Here is a 15,000-nt window from a genome sequence, read left to right on the forward strand (position 1 = left end):
GCAAGCTATTATAAATCAAACACTCCTCAGCTTTTATATTCTTGAAAATGATTTAATTACAAATGAGGAGGTCTGTTCCAAAATGTTATACACCCATTTATGGGAAAATAGATTAGGATCATTATTTCTAAGATATAGAGGCCTCAGGTTGTAATTGTTTATCATTTTGTCAACCAAGGACTTAAGTCATCGACTATCTTCTAAAGAGGAACTGTAATTTGGTGTAATTGGATGCAATCAATCATTTTCTAAAGGGTAGGTCATCCTTTTCCCCAAATGACTGCTTTGTATCTCATTTTGGAACAAAGCTCAGCAATTTATTCCAAGGCTAAAATTTCTTCGAATAGGATCTTATCATCTGTCAGTAGTGTGAAAGTTCATCCATGTCCTCATCACTGCATACATGGCCTTTAAGAATACAAGCCCAGATCTGTTTAGTGTTTAGCATTTAGCCCGGGTGCCAGCCCACACCTCCACCCTGCCCAGGCCTCTCTCCGCTTCTCCCCCACCCAGGGGAGGGGTGCTGTGGGCCGACCTACTTCTGCTGCTGGGCCTGCTCCAGTGGAGAGCAACGTAACGTCTGGAGGGATGCTGGGCCCAGCCACGCTTTGTTCTCAAGATCTTAACATGCACAAACACACACACACACAGCTACATACACACATACTTCAATACTCGCACACACACACACACACAAACATACACAAAGACAAAACCCGCAGACAAATACTGATAACCACCCAAGCATATGCACATAGACATACACATACAGATGTTTAAACACAACCACACAGTTGTTCATACACACGAACACACACACACACACACACACACACACACACACACACGCTTGACTTGTGGAACACAGTGACATTTGAATAGTTTACACTGAAAGAAATCACGGTCACCTTGGCACTAGTGACAAACAATAAACAGCAAAGTGGAACACAAAGATACAGACATTGATGCAGTGCATGCAAATCCAGACATAACAACTTCGAACACACACACACACACACACACACACGCACACACACGCACACACACGCACACCGACTAGCTCTTTCCCAATGTTATCACATGAGACTATTCTAGGGCCTGCAGATATAACTGTCTGGAATTGGTAACCATGCAACACATTCTGCATGGAGCGACATATTTCACCTATCTCTCTGACACACACACACATGCATGCATGCATATGGACATACGCACACAGACACACACACACATACATACGTGCATGCAAGCAGGCACGTGCACACACACAAATGCATGCACATGTGCACGCACACACACAACACATGCACACACACAACACATACGCACATGCATACACACAATCCAGACGCTGATGACTCATTGTATCCATTCCCTAATCAACTCTACATGTCTAGAGAGAGGGATAGAGAAACAGAGAGAGGGAGAGAGAGAGAGAGAGAGCAAAGAAGTGCAACAGCTGTTGGTGTGTAAACAGACTCAGTCTAATAATCATTTCCTGCTCTTCCTCCCTCTCTCCCCTCCTCTCTTTCTCTCACTCCCTAAATCTTCAAGACTCAACAGATTCTCAAACCTTGACCCATTAAAGGAACAGTGCTGTTTTTTACTCATTTTTTCCCCCTGTGCACAACCTGCTACTTTTCCCAGTCGTACTCCTCTCCCTCTCTTTTCCTCTCCCTTCCTCCCTCCTGTCCTTCCTTCCCTCCCTCCCTCTCTCCCTCTATCTCTCCACATGTTAATGTGGGGCATTCCTGGTGTGTGAGTCACAGTCTGAACAGCATAGAGTTTGTGTCCACCACAAAGAGCAGAGAAAGTGTGTGCGAGTGTGTGTGTGGTGTGTATGAGTGAGGGAAGAAGGAGGAGAAGAGGAGAGAAGAGAAGAGAAGAGAAGAGAAGAGAAGAGAAGAGAAGAGAAGAGAAGAGAAGAGAAGAGAAGAGAAGAGAAGAGAAGAGAAGAGAAGTCTTGTGAATGTCAGTGGAAAGAAAGAAGGCAAGACTGGAAGTCCTAGATTAGCAGGGACTTTCCCCCACTCCCCCACTCTGAATTCCACTGTGTGTGTGTGTGTGTGTGTGTGTGTGTGTGTGTTCTGTCCCAGGGCTGTTGGCTGATCAGACAACAAGCAAGGATGTGGAGACAAGAGAGAGAGAGAGAGAGAGAGAGAGTGTGAAAGCATGTGTTGTGTGTGTGTGTGTGTGTTTGAGAGGTAAGACAGATAGAGGCATCAAGGTCAAGGTAACTTCACCTTTTGATCCGCCACATGTCATGTTACACACACAAAGTGCTTCTTTACCAGTCTCTCCGCTTATTCCCCGACCTCCCCGACGAGGCCCGCCCCCCTTGACCGCCACACACACACACACTTCCGCCTGTCCAATCGCAGCAGAGCCAAAAAAAAAAAAAAAAAAATGGGCTTCCCCTGAACTTTAAACACACACATGATGTAAACAAGAACATGCGTAACCTATACAGCTCTGCAGGAGGACTCAGGCAACCAGGTGCATACACTCCACCACCCACACACACACACACACACACACACACACACACACACACACACACACACACACACATACACACACAGACACACACACAGACACACACACTCAAGGACACTGTTGGAATCATTGGAATTGTCGGTTTCAGCATATTTATATAACCCTGTTTTGCTCTATTCTTATTTATATCACATTCTTCTTTGATGTATCCTGTTACTACTTGCTGCTGCAATGGCCAAATCTCCCCATGGGGATCAATAAAATTTAATCTGATCTGATCTAATCTAACCTAATCTAATCTAACAAGCAAGAGAGACACATGGAGAGGATTTTGATGTTGACGTTTTTTGTGAAAAGGGCCCTCGGGTCAGGAAACTGTAACAATGAACTTTGTGGATCTTTTAATTTAACAAACGATATGAAAATCAACAAAGTTGAAGTTGGAGTTATAGAGAGGAAAGAGAGAAGAGGGAAAGAAAAAAAAATTAGAGTAAAAAATAAAAGACTAAGATAGAAAGAGAATGAGCGAAAGGATGACGGAAAAGGACAGACAGACAGGCAGAGAGAGAGAGAGAGAGAGAGAGGGAGGGAGGGAGTAAAGGAGGTTGGAGGGGGAGGGATGGAGGGATGAGGGAGGAGGGAGGGAGGAGTGCTCCAGCTGTACCCTGAGCTTCCAGGGAGCCAAGAATTTCATCCCTGGAAAAGCTCTCTCTCTTTTCTCCTCCGTGTCTCTCTCTCTCTCTCTCTTTCTCTCTCTCTCTCAGTCTCTCTCTCTGGAAAATTCTGAAAACACTCAAACTCCTTCTACACAGCTGCTGCTCGCACAGACACAAACACACTTTCACACCGTCTTACATATGAAGACAGACATAGTATTCTCTAGAGTTTTGCACCCCCCCCCCCCCCCACCCCCACCCCTCCACCACCACCCCTGTGTTACCCCTAAGTGGGCCAGTCCCAACAGCGAATCAAGCGTTCCCCTGGAGCTGGCAGGGCAGACCAAGTCAGCAGCACAGGGGTGGCTGGGGTCATCTCACAGAGGAAGTGGCCTCGCCCGGAATGCATGGCAGCAGACACGACCAGACATGTAGCGTCTGATTCTCTCTCTCTCCCGCTCTCCCTCTATGTCTCTCTCTCTCTATTTACCTTCCTTCTCGCTCTATCGTTTTATTTCCACTCCATTCCTTCCTCCCTCCCTTTCCTCCTTCTGCCTCTTCATGCCCTACTGTGTGAGGGCATTGGGTTTATGTGTGAGCATTGGGCAGGGCATACAATACCAACCGCACACACGCACACACACACACACACGCACACATACACATACACACACACACACACACACACTAAATTCAGACTGTTAGCTACCTAGTGCCAAATGAACCAAACCAATCCTCTCTCTCCCTTTGTTTCTCATAATACACCCAAAGTAGATTTGAGTGGAAAATGCTGGAAAAGAAGGCAGGTATGCTCTATGCCACACACACACACACACACACACAGACACACACACTGTGCCCAGAGGGGCCACATTCCACTACACACCACCTGGAGTGCTAGTCCGTTCCCATGGTGACCATTTTCCTAAACCCAATGGGACATAACAAGAAATTAAGACAAACACACACACACACTTACTTAACACACCTGGAGCCAGAGTCAGAGTCAGTTTTACGGTTAGCCCTAGGACATAAAAAGCTTGTAGATTTCCTCTGCAGAGTGACAGATCTTCCTCTCCTCCTGAGTCCTGACCTCCACGCCTGCTTCTACCACCTGTCTGGCTATCAAGCTAAAAACACCATACACACACATGCATGCATAGAAATACACATAATACACACACACACACACACGCTCACACACGCAGTGAATTTCTCTATTCCGCACTTGCTCTCTGCCATTTCTCTTGTTTCTCTCCACCCAACTCTTTCCCTTTCTCTCCCCAACACAATACAAAGCATTTTCCATAACTATAGACTCAGCAGCCTTCAAACTAAAAGCTGTTTTAAATGGACAGAGAGAGGAAAGAGTGGTGATCGTCTGGGCCCTTTCAAGTTAGCTAGCTCTTCATAACCCTAGACAGACTGTCTCAAGGTTTAACACAGGTTTTTTTTTTTAGTTTTTTTTACATTGTTAATATGGCTTCCTGGTGGGACTTGTTATTTCTCTCGCCATATCAAAAGCTGAACAAAGACTACTTCTTGAGAACGTGACCCATTTTGGCCAATTGATTATAGTTGTATGTATATGTATTTGAAGTATGATTGTGAAACACCCAGAAGGAAAATGACAGCATGACAGACAGCATGACAGACAGCATGACGTTATCAGGAGAGCTAAAAATGGTGGTTGAAGCTGGTATGAGGATGTAAATAATTGTTCTACAACAGTAAGCTACTGTTCAAAACATCCCATTGACTGGCCATGACAAACCAGTCCAAGTTTAACAATGGGGATGTAAAGGTGAACATTACCCTATTTAATAAGTGTGTTGGGAGAGACCGGGCACACACACACACACACACACACACACACACAATCCACAGATCAAAACACTGCATATAGATCCAATAAACATGAAATAGCGTATGGGACTCATTATGTATAGGGCTAAAAGCAAGTGTCATAACAATAACAACATTTTTAATTTATTTGTCCAATCACACCCACACATTCACACACAGGGACAGACACACAAACATACAGAAAGACACAGATACACACACACATACATTTTAACACACATTTGGGATAAAGAAAATAAGGAAATAAATCTACTTTTACTTTTCAAAGGCATGGCTCATAAAACATAAACCATACGATATGTTGCACAACTCAATGCTTACACATACTGTAAATCTTTTCCACTGAGAGGTCAATTGGAAACATCAGCCAACTTTCTCCCAGTTGCACAGTAATGCTCAGTACAACTGTATTCAGATCTCGTACTGTCCCATATGGGTGGGATCTGGATTACAAGGCAGGGTTTGAAAAAGTTCCTAAAACAACCTCTTCCGGTTACAGAAGGCAGCGGGGCCGTCAGAAACAGTACACCAAATTAAGCCCTTCTGAGAAAAGTGTATTTGTATCTTCTCCCCCCCAGCTTGTTTAGAGCCATCTGGCTCGGTGTAAACACAGGCCGCGAGACTTTCCACCATATTTCTTTCAACCAGCTATTTCCATTTACATCAAAGGGCCCAGAGTGTAGAAGTGCACACTCCGGCAGAAGGCTGGAGAGAAGGAGAACCACAGCCTGCCTCTGTAGTGAAGCAGCGAAGCCATCAAGAGGAATATTAGCATCGCTCGCCGAGTCGAGTCCCTCCAACAGAGATAGGGCCAGGCACAGAGAGAAACAAACAAGAGAGAAACAGAGAGACAGCTTGAGGGAAAGAGACAGAAAGACACAGGAAGGACAAATAAGCAACCGAGGGAGTAAGAGAGAAAGAGAGAGAAAACGAGACTAAGAGTTGACGAAGAGGGAGAGAGAAAAGACAGAAAAGACTCACATCTGCTGGTAAAACATGAAACAGACCTTGACATGATGCACTCTCTGCTCCATCCCTTGTCAGAACCTTTAAAATGGCCTATACTAACCATACTGCAGCATAGCATGACTACATTTCCCATAATACCACTGCGGTAATATAGCAGTACAGGTATCACAGTGCAGCTGCATGCTTAGGGAATTGACTTTATCATCAATTCATGCTAGACATATACAGAGGAAAACATGCACTCTTGACCCCCTCCTGTAGATTCCCATCCAGACCATGTATTTTAATGTATTTTAAGATCATCTGTGAACCAAATGTAAACATAATTTTTTTTCCTAACATGTCATGATGTTGGCTATACCGATTTTGATATATTTGGTGAGGGCTTTGAGATGCTAACAGGCATAAAGAGAGGCAGATAGCAGTGGCAGGCAGTTAGTTGTACCCTTTTTATTTTTTCATTTTTTTAATTTTCTCTACGCACTTAATCCTTTGCAGGGTCTCGGGAAGCCTATCCTTGCATACATTAAGGTGGAAGGCAGGGAGACACACTGGACACGTCACCGGTCAATCGCAAATCAACAATTAAAATATGCCAACAGAAGCTTTGCAGTTGCATCACCAATCTCCTAGCAACCACAGCTGGTTCCGTTACGGAGGTCCACTGGAGAAGTGTCTGTGCACAAAAAAATATACAAGACAAGAAAAAGAGAGATACCTTAAGAAGATTGTTGTGGTATGGGAGTAGATCCATTCAGTAACATTATAAGTAAAAGTGAATAGAATACTTTGACAGAGGAAACTGTCTTATCTTTAGCTCCAGCCCCTTTGGTCCTATTTTCTACTCCAAAGCACTACAAGTTGTAGCTTGAAGAGAGTGAGTTCCTAAACAAACAATTGGTTTATGGCTTTGTTAGCCATCCAACTATGCAGCTGGCTAATTTAGCAAGGCAAGTGATGTTAAAGCTGCACTAGGCAAGATTTTAATGTGAAAATAAACCCATCGTATCAGTCTAAATCACAAAGCGGGGTTATGACAGAGTCCCATCCCCACTAATTGAGTCCTCTTAGATTTGTCCCATTTGCCCAAATTAATTTCAGGTATGGGGTAGAATGAAAGAATAAACTGCAAAACTTTATTCTAAACAGCAGCAAGGGACTGATCCATCCAGAGCAAGCTGGACTCACCAATGATGGTCGAACATGCTGCAAAAACATTTTTTTTTTACCATCTGCAGCCCTGGCAGCTACTGAGACGAGGAAATTTAGGCCAGAGGAGTGCACAGTTTATTAATGTCACATTACATGATTTTTGGGTAATGAAGCCCTACAAACTTTCAGCTATCTCCTGCAGCCGATTGGGGCCACCAAAGTGTGAAGCTGCCTAAATCAGCTTTAACATGCAACAACTAGCTGCTATCAATGCCAACTTCTACTAGGGATGTGCGCGATTAGTCGACTAGTCGTTTAAACGTTTCTACCCTCACTAATCGGCACCAGAAATACTAGTCGGTTAAACTAATTATTAATAATGTACGCCGCTTAACTGATGCGTCTAAGATGTTACGCAGCCACCTGCCACTAGCCGGGGCTGCAGCCCAGCAGGCGGTTATGCCCGGACGTAAAGGTGGAAAGTGGGACCGGACAGAGATGACATCTCCAGTGCGGTTTGGCAGTATTTTGATCTAGAAAAAGAAAATAAGGTTGTAAACCTACATCTCACCTAACGAAGATCCACTTGTGTGGTGGTGCGGGAAGACGCGACACTTTCCAAAACTATGCCGGCTTCAAGTCACTATCTCTGTGTGCCTGCAACGTCTGTTCCAGCTGAGAGTTTTTTCAGCTGCTGGACTTATTGTTAATAGACTGAGGTCTCGCCTTTCACCCGAACATGTTGACATGTTGATTTCGCTGAACAAAAATGTTTCGTCAGTCGAGTAAGTAGGCCTACCACGTTGTGTGTGTGTGTGTGTGTGTGTGTACCTGCTGTTTGAAGCTGATTGCCAACAGCACGCCGTTGTTGAACAGCCTAATAATCTAGTGTCACGTTGATCAGTAGGCCTAATTGTTATTTTTTTGTAGGCCTATTATTGGTAGTTTTTCTGATGACAGATTATTATTTTTTTATATTTTTTATTATTATTTTAAATGTTATTTGTTAACTTTTATTTAGTGAGTTGTCATGTCGTTTGTAATGTACAACGTTCATAATAAACGGCGCAAAGTGCCACAGTTATTGAAGAATATTAACGGTTTCAAATGGCTCTTAAATACATGCAATATTTTTTCGGACAACGTTTCAACCTTTTAGATTAAATTGTTAATTTTTGACTGTTTTTTGAGTGTTTTCTTACTTTTAGACTAGTCGACTAGTCTACATTTAAATTTTCGTTTAATCGACAGGGAAATTAGTCATTAGGAACATCCCTAACTTCTACTAGATAGGTTAGATAGTGTGAAACAAGAGAGTGATGGTTAGCTGACCAGTATGGTTTGCCAGCTAAAAACCTGACTTTAAACACAAAATCAGTCAAATTGATCAGTGGTGAAATGATCTTTCCTCAAAAACAGCACAAAAATTCAGCATCTATATTAAATTCTGTTGATATGCCAAAGTCTTACATTTAGAAAAACGAACCAGCTGTTCACAACTATTGTTGCCCAAGAGCTGAGGACCTCCACTAAGGCTGCCAGGGGGTGTGATGCATCACACATGTAGAAATCTGTCTTAACAACAGTGTCTATGGTTAATCTAACCCTACGTCACAAAGTTCAACAACATTACTGGGAAGAGCGGTGCGGCCGCCGCGAGCCAAACCTCATGATGTCACATCCTCCCTGGCCGGGCACCGCTTCCTATTCTTCACCCCCTGCCCTCATCATCCCTCATAAAAGACCAACAAAGAGCAAACAACACAGTAAACCAACACAGCCTCGTAAAACACACACACACACACACATTAACACACACACACACACATTAACACACGCGCATTCCAGAGCCGGGTGCTCTCACACACCCTCTAGAGTCTTGTCCTTTGATGTGAGTGTGGGAAAGCTCAGGGGAATGGTCTTAGTGGGGGAGGAGAGAGAGAGAGAGAGGGAGGGAGGGTGGGAGAGAGAGTGGATGGGGCAAGGGGGTGGGGTGTGTGGGGGGTGGGGGGGTGTACAGAGGCTGGCAACAGGATGAGAGGGGGAGAGGTAGACAAGGAGTGAGGGTGGGGGTGGGAGGGGTGGGGGTGGTCAGTTGAGGCTGACCCCCGGAGCACTGAGAGGTCAGTCTGTTTAAACAGGGGACTGGAGACATGCATACATACATTACACACACACACACACACACACACACACACACACACAGAAAGAGTATGCACTAATTGGCAGACTGATACAGCAAGGGCCTTTAGATATACTGATTCACTGCTATGGCTGCCAAAGTAGCCTCAGAAAGTCCTAGTTGCTAGATACACAGATAGAGAGAGAGAGAGAGAGAGAGAGAGAGAGAGAGAGAGAGAGAGAGAGAGAGAGAGAGAGAGAGAGAGAGAGAGAGAGAGAGAGAGAGAGAGAGAGAGATGTGGTGAAAGGCAAAAGCAACTGGGCAGCACCCTTAAACAAGAGGTCGGGAAGGTTCAAGACAGGTAATGGGTATCTTCTACATAACTGACAAAGCTAGCACTGCACTGCCATTACCTGAAAACCTTTTTTCTTCACAGTGGTCAACCTTATTTCCCAACAGTCATGTATTTTCTGAGTGCACACACTGCAGTTTTGAAAGGGTTTCTTGGGCCCTGAGGTTATGGAATTTGCTGGGCATAATAAAATTCCATGTAAACTTTCAGTCCAAGTAAAAAGCAAAAAAAATGAATAAATTCAGCCAGCAGTATTAGCCATACCAAGGCTAATGAGCAGTGCTAAACATCAATCCAACAAATACAATAGTCTCTTTGCTGCTCCAGGTTAGCTTTTAGGTAGAGAGAGGAGGAGGGAGGAGGAAAGGAGGGAGGGAAAGAGGGGAGAAAGGAGGAAGATAAGGGAGGGAGGGAGAGCAGGAAGGCGGGAGCAAGAGAAGACGAGAGGGAGGGAATTAGAGAAGGGAGGAGAGAGGAAGGGGACAGAGTGAGGTAGAGAGGGAGGAAGAGAAGGAAGGAGGGAGGGAGGAGAGAGCGAGGCAGAAGGTCCATATGAAAGAATCTCTTTTGGCTGCTGTGTCGGCGTCTCTAGGCTGGTTCTGTCTTGGCAGAGCATCTGTGTGTATATGTGTGTGTATATGTGTGTGAGTGTGTGTGTGTATGTGTGTGCATGTGCATGTGCATGTGCGTGTTAGCATTCACGCACCACAGTGCAGCAGTTAAACAGAGGTTACTTTATTTAAAAGCTGTATCCTGGTTGTGCCCTGAGGTCTCTGTAATCTCACTCTCTCTCTCTCTCACACACACACACACTCACACTTGCACATAAGTACACCAAAGTGCAAACATACACACACACATACGGAAATGTCCCCACACACTTGCACACAAGTACACATAAGCACACAAGTACACAAGCATGCACAAACACAGACTTCTGAGGTCTCAGTAATCACACCAAGTCTCTGTCTAAAGAGCAAGTCAGTTCGCCTCTAAAACACACTGCCACACTCCACCTCTCATTAAACCCAGTGACCTCCTCCCCAGAGACAGGGAGACAGAGAGAGTGACTAAGAGAGAGAGAGAGAGTGTGTGTGTGTGTGTGTGGCCCTCCACATTAATAATATGTGCATTCAAACATGACCCCAAACCTCCGGCCACCCACCCAATTAACTGTCAACTGTAGCGGAGGGCAGCTACACAAGCAGAAGCACACACTGATGCACACTGTGGCTCTGAGGTTTTGCATGTGTGCGCACATGTAAACACACACAAACAAACACACCGACTCAACCTACAGGCTCCATCTACGTCAATGCTGTCGGCCTTTCTGCGAATCGAGTGTCTGGTATCCCATCAATCCACCAACCATCCATTCATCTATCCTTCTAGCCATCCAGCCATCCAGCAAGCCAGCCATCGATTCATCCATCTGTAAATCTAGCCATCTATCTGCCCATCCATCCATCCATCCATCTATCTGGCATTATCTGTGTTTCTAAGCATAGCCTGCGGCGATCCCTCTGATTTCAGGGCCAAATTGAATTACATGGCGGGCAGAGGAGGGGAGGTGGGGTGTAATTAGCTACAATAACAGAGAGAATGGGGTGATGGTGGTGAGGGTGGGGGGCAAGGGGGAGGGGGGGGGGGGGGTGTCAGTGTCTGGGCCAAGACAGCACTCTCTGAAAGAAGACCTTCATCACAGAGGGAGAGAAACTGTGAGAGAGGGAGAGAGAGGCAAAAAGAGAGGGAGATTGAGAGAGAAACAAAGGCCTCCTTTCAGAGTGACAGAGTTACAGCTCACTCTGCTGATGTCATCAAAGTGAGACACGCATGCACAAGAGTCGGGGGAATTCCCCTGCTACTCCCACCTCCTTCCGTCTCAGAGTCTTTAAGTGGCTTACATTTCCAGTCTTTTCATCTACTGATATCAGAGACAGCCAGAGAGGGAGGGCATGGCTGCCCGCTCTGTCCTAGTCTGCCACAAAGCTTTCAAACAATCCCTGCTTTTAGAGTTAAGAGAAAACAATGAGCAGCAAGGAAAGCAGTTTACACTCTGAGATGCAAGTATCCTGCTTCCTTTTCCCCATGCCTACTGCTGCATTATCTATCTGCTCACCTAGATGGACTAACAGTACCAACAAATTAATTAGGGGAAGAGTGAAGTTGGCAAAGCCCCAACTCATGGATAAGTTCGGGAAATGGTCATGGAGGTTTTTTGGACAGATGAAGGAAGTTGTTTACAACCCAAAAGTGTCAATGACAGTAAAGGCAGCAGGAAAATGATTGAAGGGACAGGGAATACTCTGTCCCGCAATAACAAACTTTGGTGATGAGGTCATCAAAGCGAGCCAGGCCACACATTAGTATGGTAATATGATAATAATATATGGTGGGACTGACCCTGGATGCACTGCAGCGATCCGTCCTCTGCCCGGATGGTAAACGTCTCCCCCGGGTTCACCTGCACCAGGATCACCTGCACGGACACACACACACACACACACACACACGCACACACACACATAAACACACAAATCAGACATCAGTCAGCAAGCACAGATCAGATAATAAAAAAAAAACTAAGATGACATTTGGGAAATGAAATATCTGTCAGGCATAATGCCACAGTCACGGAATAAAAAAACAACACAGATACTCCGCTGAGCAGCCAATCGGCTCGCAGAGGTGACATAACACACACACACTAGCCGACGGATCCCAGCGTAGGGCGGACATGGGTAGGAGAGTTCACACAGTCGAACGAGGCGTTAGATAAGCGAAGGGAGAGACGTAGCTGCTGTCTCACACACCGTGACGTGAGAAAAAAAAAAAAAGCCTTTCTGCTTCGACACTACCCACTGGCACAAAACAACAGCAGAATGCACACACACATTTACACACGCAAACATAAGCTGGACACACTGAACGGAGCATATATCACACTGAAAGATGCTGACAGGCGAGCATGCACAGTCGGTTCTAAAATATATGACACCGTTCTCATGAGTGTTTCTGCTGTGCTGTGCCTGGTGCGAGTGTGTGTGTGTGTGCGCCTTACCGTCATATTCTCTGCATACAGATTGTTGAGAGTGTACACGTGGCTGTAGACATGAAACAGGTGACCCTCCATTGCTCACACACACACACACACACACGTATCCGCGCGCACACACGCATGCAAACACACACACGCGCGCGCACACGCACACACACACACACACACACACACCCTCTCTACGCTCTACAGGTGTGCCGTCGTAAAATCCTCATATCCTGCGTTCCTCCTACAGTGTCTGCGCTCTCTCCCATCTCAGCGCTAACCTGCTCTTCTTCCTCAGACACACACACACACACACACACACACACATACACTCACACACTTCCTGCTCTGTCTGCTGCGGCGGCTGCTGTTGCTATGGGAACCGCAGCATAGTACAGGGCGACCCGCGTTTCCCGAGGACTGAGAAAACCCCCATATCACAAACCTTGTGTGTGTGTACGTGTGTGAGTGTGTGTAGGAGTGTGTGTGTGTGTCAATTTACACAAGCTATATGTATGTTTAAAATAGTCATATGGCAGATTTGTCATTTTAGATAGGACTCTTCCCTGATCGCATAAATGCATATTATATGGTCTCTAAAGCCTGCATGCACTCAAAGGAGTATGCAGACAGAGACAGAGACACACACACACACACACACACACACACACACACAGGTAGACAGACACAGATAGACAGATAGGAAAGCTGAGAGACAAGCAAACAGACACAAACACAGAAACAGGCACACAGATTCAACAGAGATAAACACACACACACACACACATTTGTACGTCCACACACACACACACACACACACACACACACACACACACACAAAGAGTAAGACCGACACACACAGCGTAAGGCAGACCAAGAAACAAACAAATACAAACACACACACAAACATGCACACACACAGTCGAATCTATATAATCATCGGTCTAGATCTCCGATTCCACAGTGTGAACCAAGTTTAAACTGCAGGGTGTTACAGTAAAACGGGCTCCCTAACTGCTGCGTGTTACAGCCAAAACCCTCCCTAACTGCTACGTGTCGCGGCCAAAGCACTCCCACCACGTTTCCTCTGGGCTGCGAGGGAACGACACATAAACAAGCGCTCATCATCACTCATCTATCAAACGCACATGGTGTAACAATTTAACTCTGACAATGAGATTACGCCCGGGTCAATTAACTGTGGTGCTTTTAATTACGCCGATCGCTTCCCTTCGTCTGCACGGAGCGAGGGTGGGGCTCTGCGCTTTGAAGGTGATCCAGTTAGCTCCGCGGCGCCAGATAAGATCAGTCCGTCACTGAGAGGCGGTTGAACCCATTTCAAATAGTAACTCAACCTGAGGCCTGGGATCTATCAATGGAGCCAGTCAGCCAGTCAGTCAGCAAATCTGCCCTGTTACTTGTTACTTAAAAAAACTGTCCTTTGGATTGAATGACGTGTGTGTGAGTGTATGTGTGTGAGTGTACGTGTATGAGTGTGTGAGTGTGTGTGATCGAGTTCCTCTTACAAGGACATGACATGCCTTTTACTGTAACAGCTTAGCAGCTGCTCATTACCTGTGGCAACAACCCATGAACCATGTGACGAATGACGACAATGAGAAGAGCCTGGGTGACTGTTTCATGTGTATTTCTGTGTGTGTCTGTTTGGTGTGCGTGTGTGTGTGTGTGTGTGTGTGTGTGTGTGCGGTTACACAGGAATGCTGAAAGGGTGAGAGGGATGCGTGTTTCTTCTACAGGAATAACTGCAAAAGAAGGACGTGTGTGTGTGTGTGTGTGTGTGTGTGTGTGTGTTTACCTGCTGTGCTGCGTCACCGTTAACCATGTGAGGCATGAGCGGGACCTCCCCGTTCAGGAGGGGGGGCGGAGCCAAGTCCAGTGGAATCTGGTCTGTCATCATCATTGTGACGTACATTCATGGAGAAATTCACTGAACTGCCCTACCTGGGAAAGTACAGAGAGAGAGAGAAAAAGAGAGAGAGAGAGAGAGAGAGAGAGAAGTTAGAGGATGTTAGCACAATTCCCTGTAACAGAAGTACACACAGACATACACACAGAAACTAATGAGGCAGAATAAGAGAAAGAGACAGAGAGACAGAAGCTCTTTCCATCCAACCGTCAAAGGGGATTTAATGCAAACATTTGAAATGACGCAAAAAAAAGAAATAATAAGCCGTGTTTCCACTAGCTGGGTTAGCATTGGGCAAGTTGTTATTGCTCTTTAGTGTCAGCTAATGTTGGCTATATTTTCTCATGTTTTCATCCAAAGATGAGCACCAAGAAAAAGGCATTAAGCAATATTCTAATACACCAACTAATGACCATA

General features: G+C 45.5%; 1 protein-coding gene across 1 annotated transcript in view; it reads right to left on the minus strand.

Annotated features, from left to right (window-relative positions):
- LOC139651686 (fibronectin type III domain-containing protein 3B-like) overlaps window positions 1–14,589 on the minus strand; it is a gene marked incomplete at its 3' end in the record, with an annotated part of 54,424 nt that extends 39,835 nt beyond the window's left edge. Inside the window, exons 1-2 of the mRNA XM_071528702.1 lie at window positions 14,473–14,589; window positions 12,017–12,092 (exon numbers count right to left, since the gene is read on the minus strand). Of these exons, the coding sequence (XP_071384803.1) occupies window positions 12,017–12,092; window positions 14,473–14,589 (193 nt within the window). The remainder of the gene's footprint in view (window positions 1–12,016; window positions 12,093–14,472) is intronic.
- Between the last annotated feature and the right edge of the window lie 411 nt (window positions 14,590–15,000).

This window comes from Centroberyx affinis, unplaced genomic scaffold, assembly GCF_046629955.1.
Source record: "Centroberyx affinis isolate AG114_WGS23_722 - 3 ecotype Tasmania unplaced genomic scaffold, CSIRO-AGI_Caff_v1 ptg001705l_1, whole genome shotgun sequence".
Classification (NCBI taxonomy): Eukaryota; Metazoa; Chordata; class Actinopteri; order Beryciformes; family Berycidae; genus Centroberyx; species Centroberyx affinis.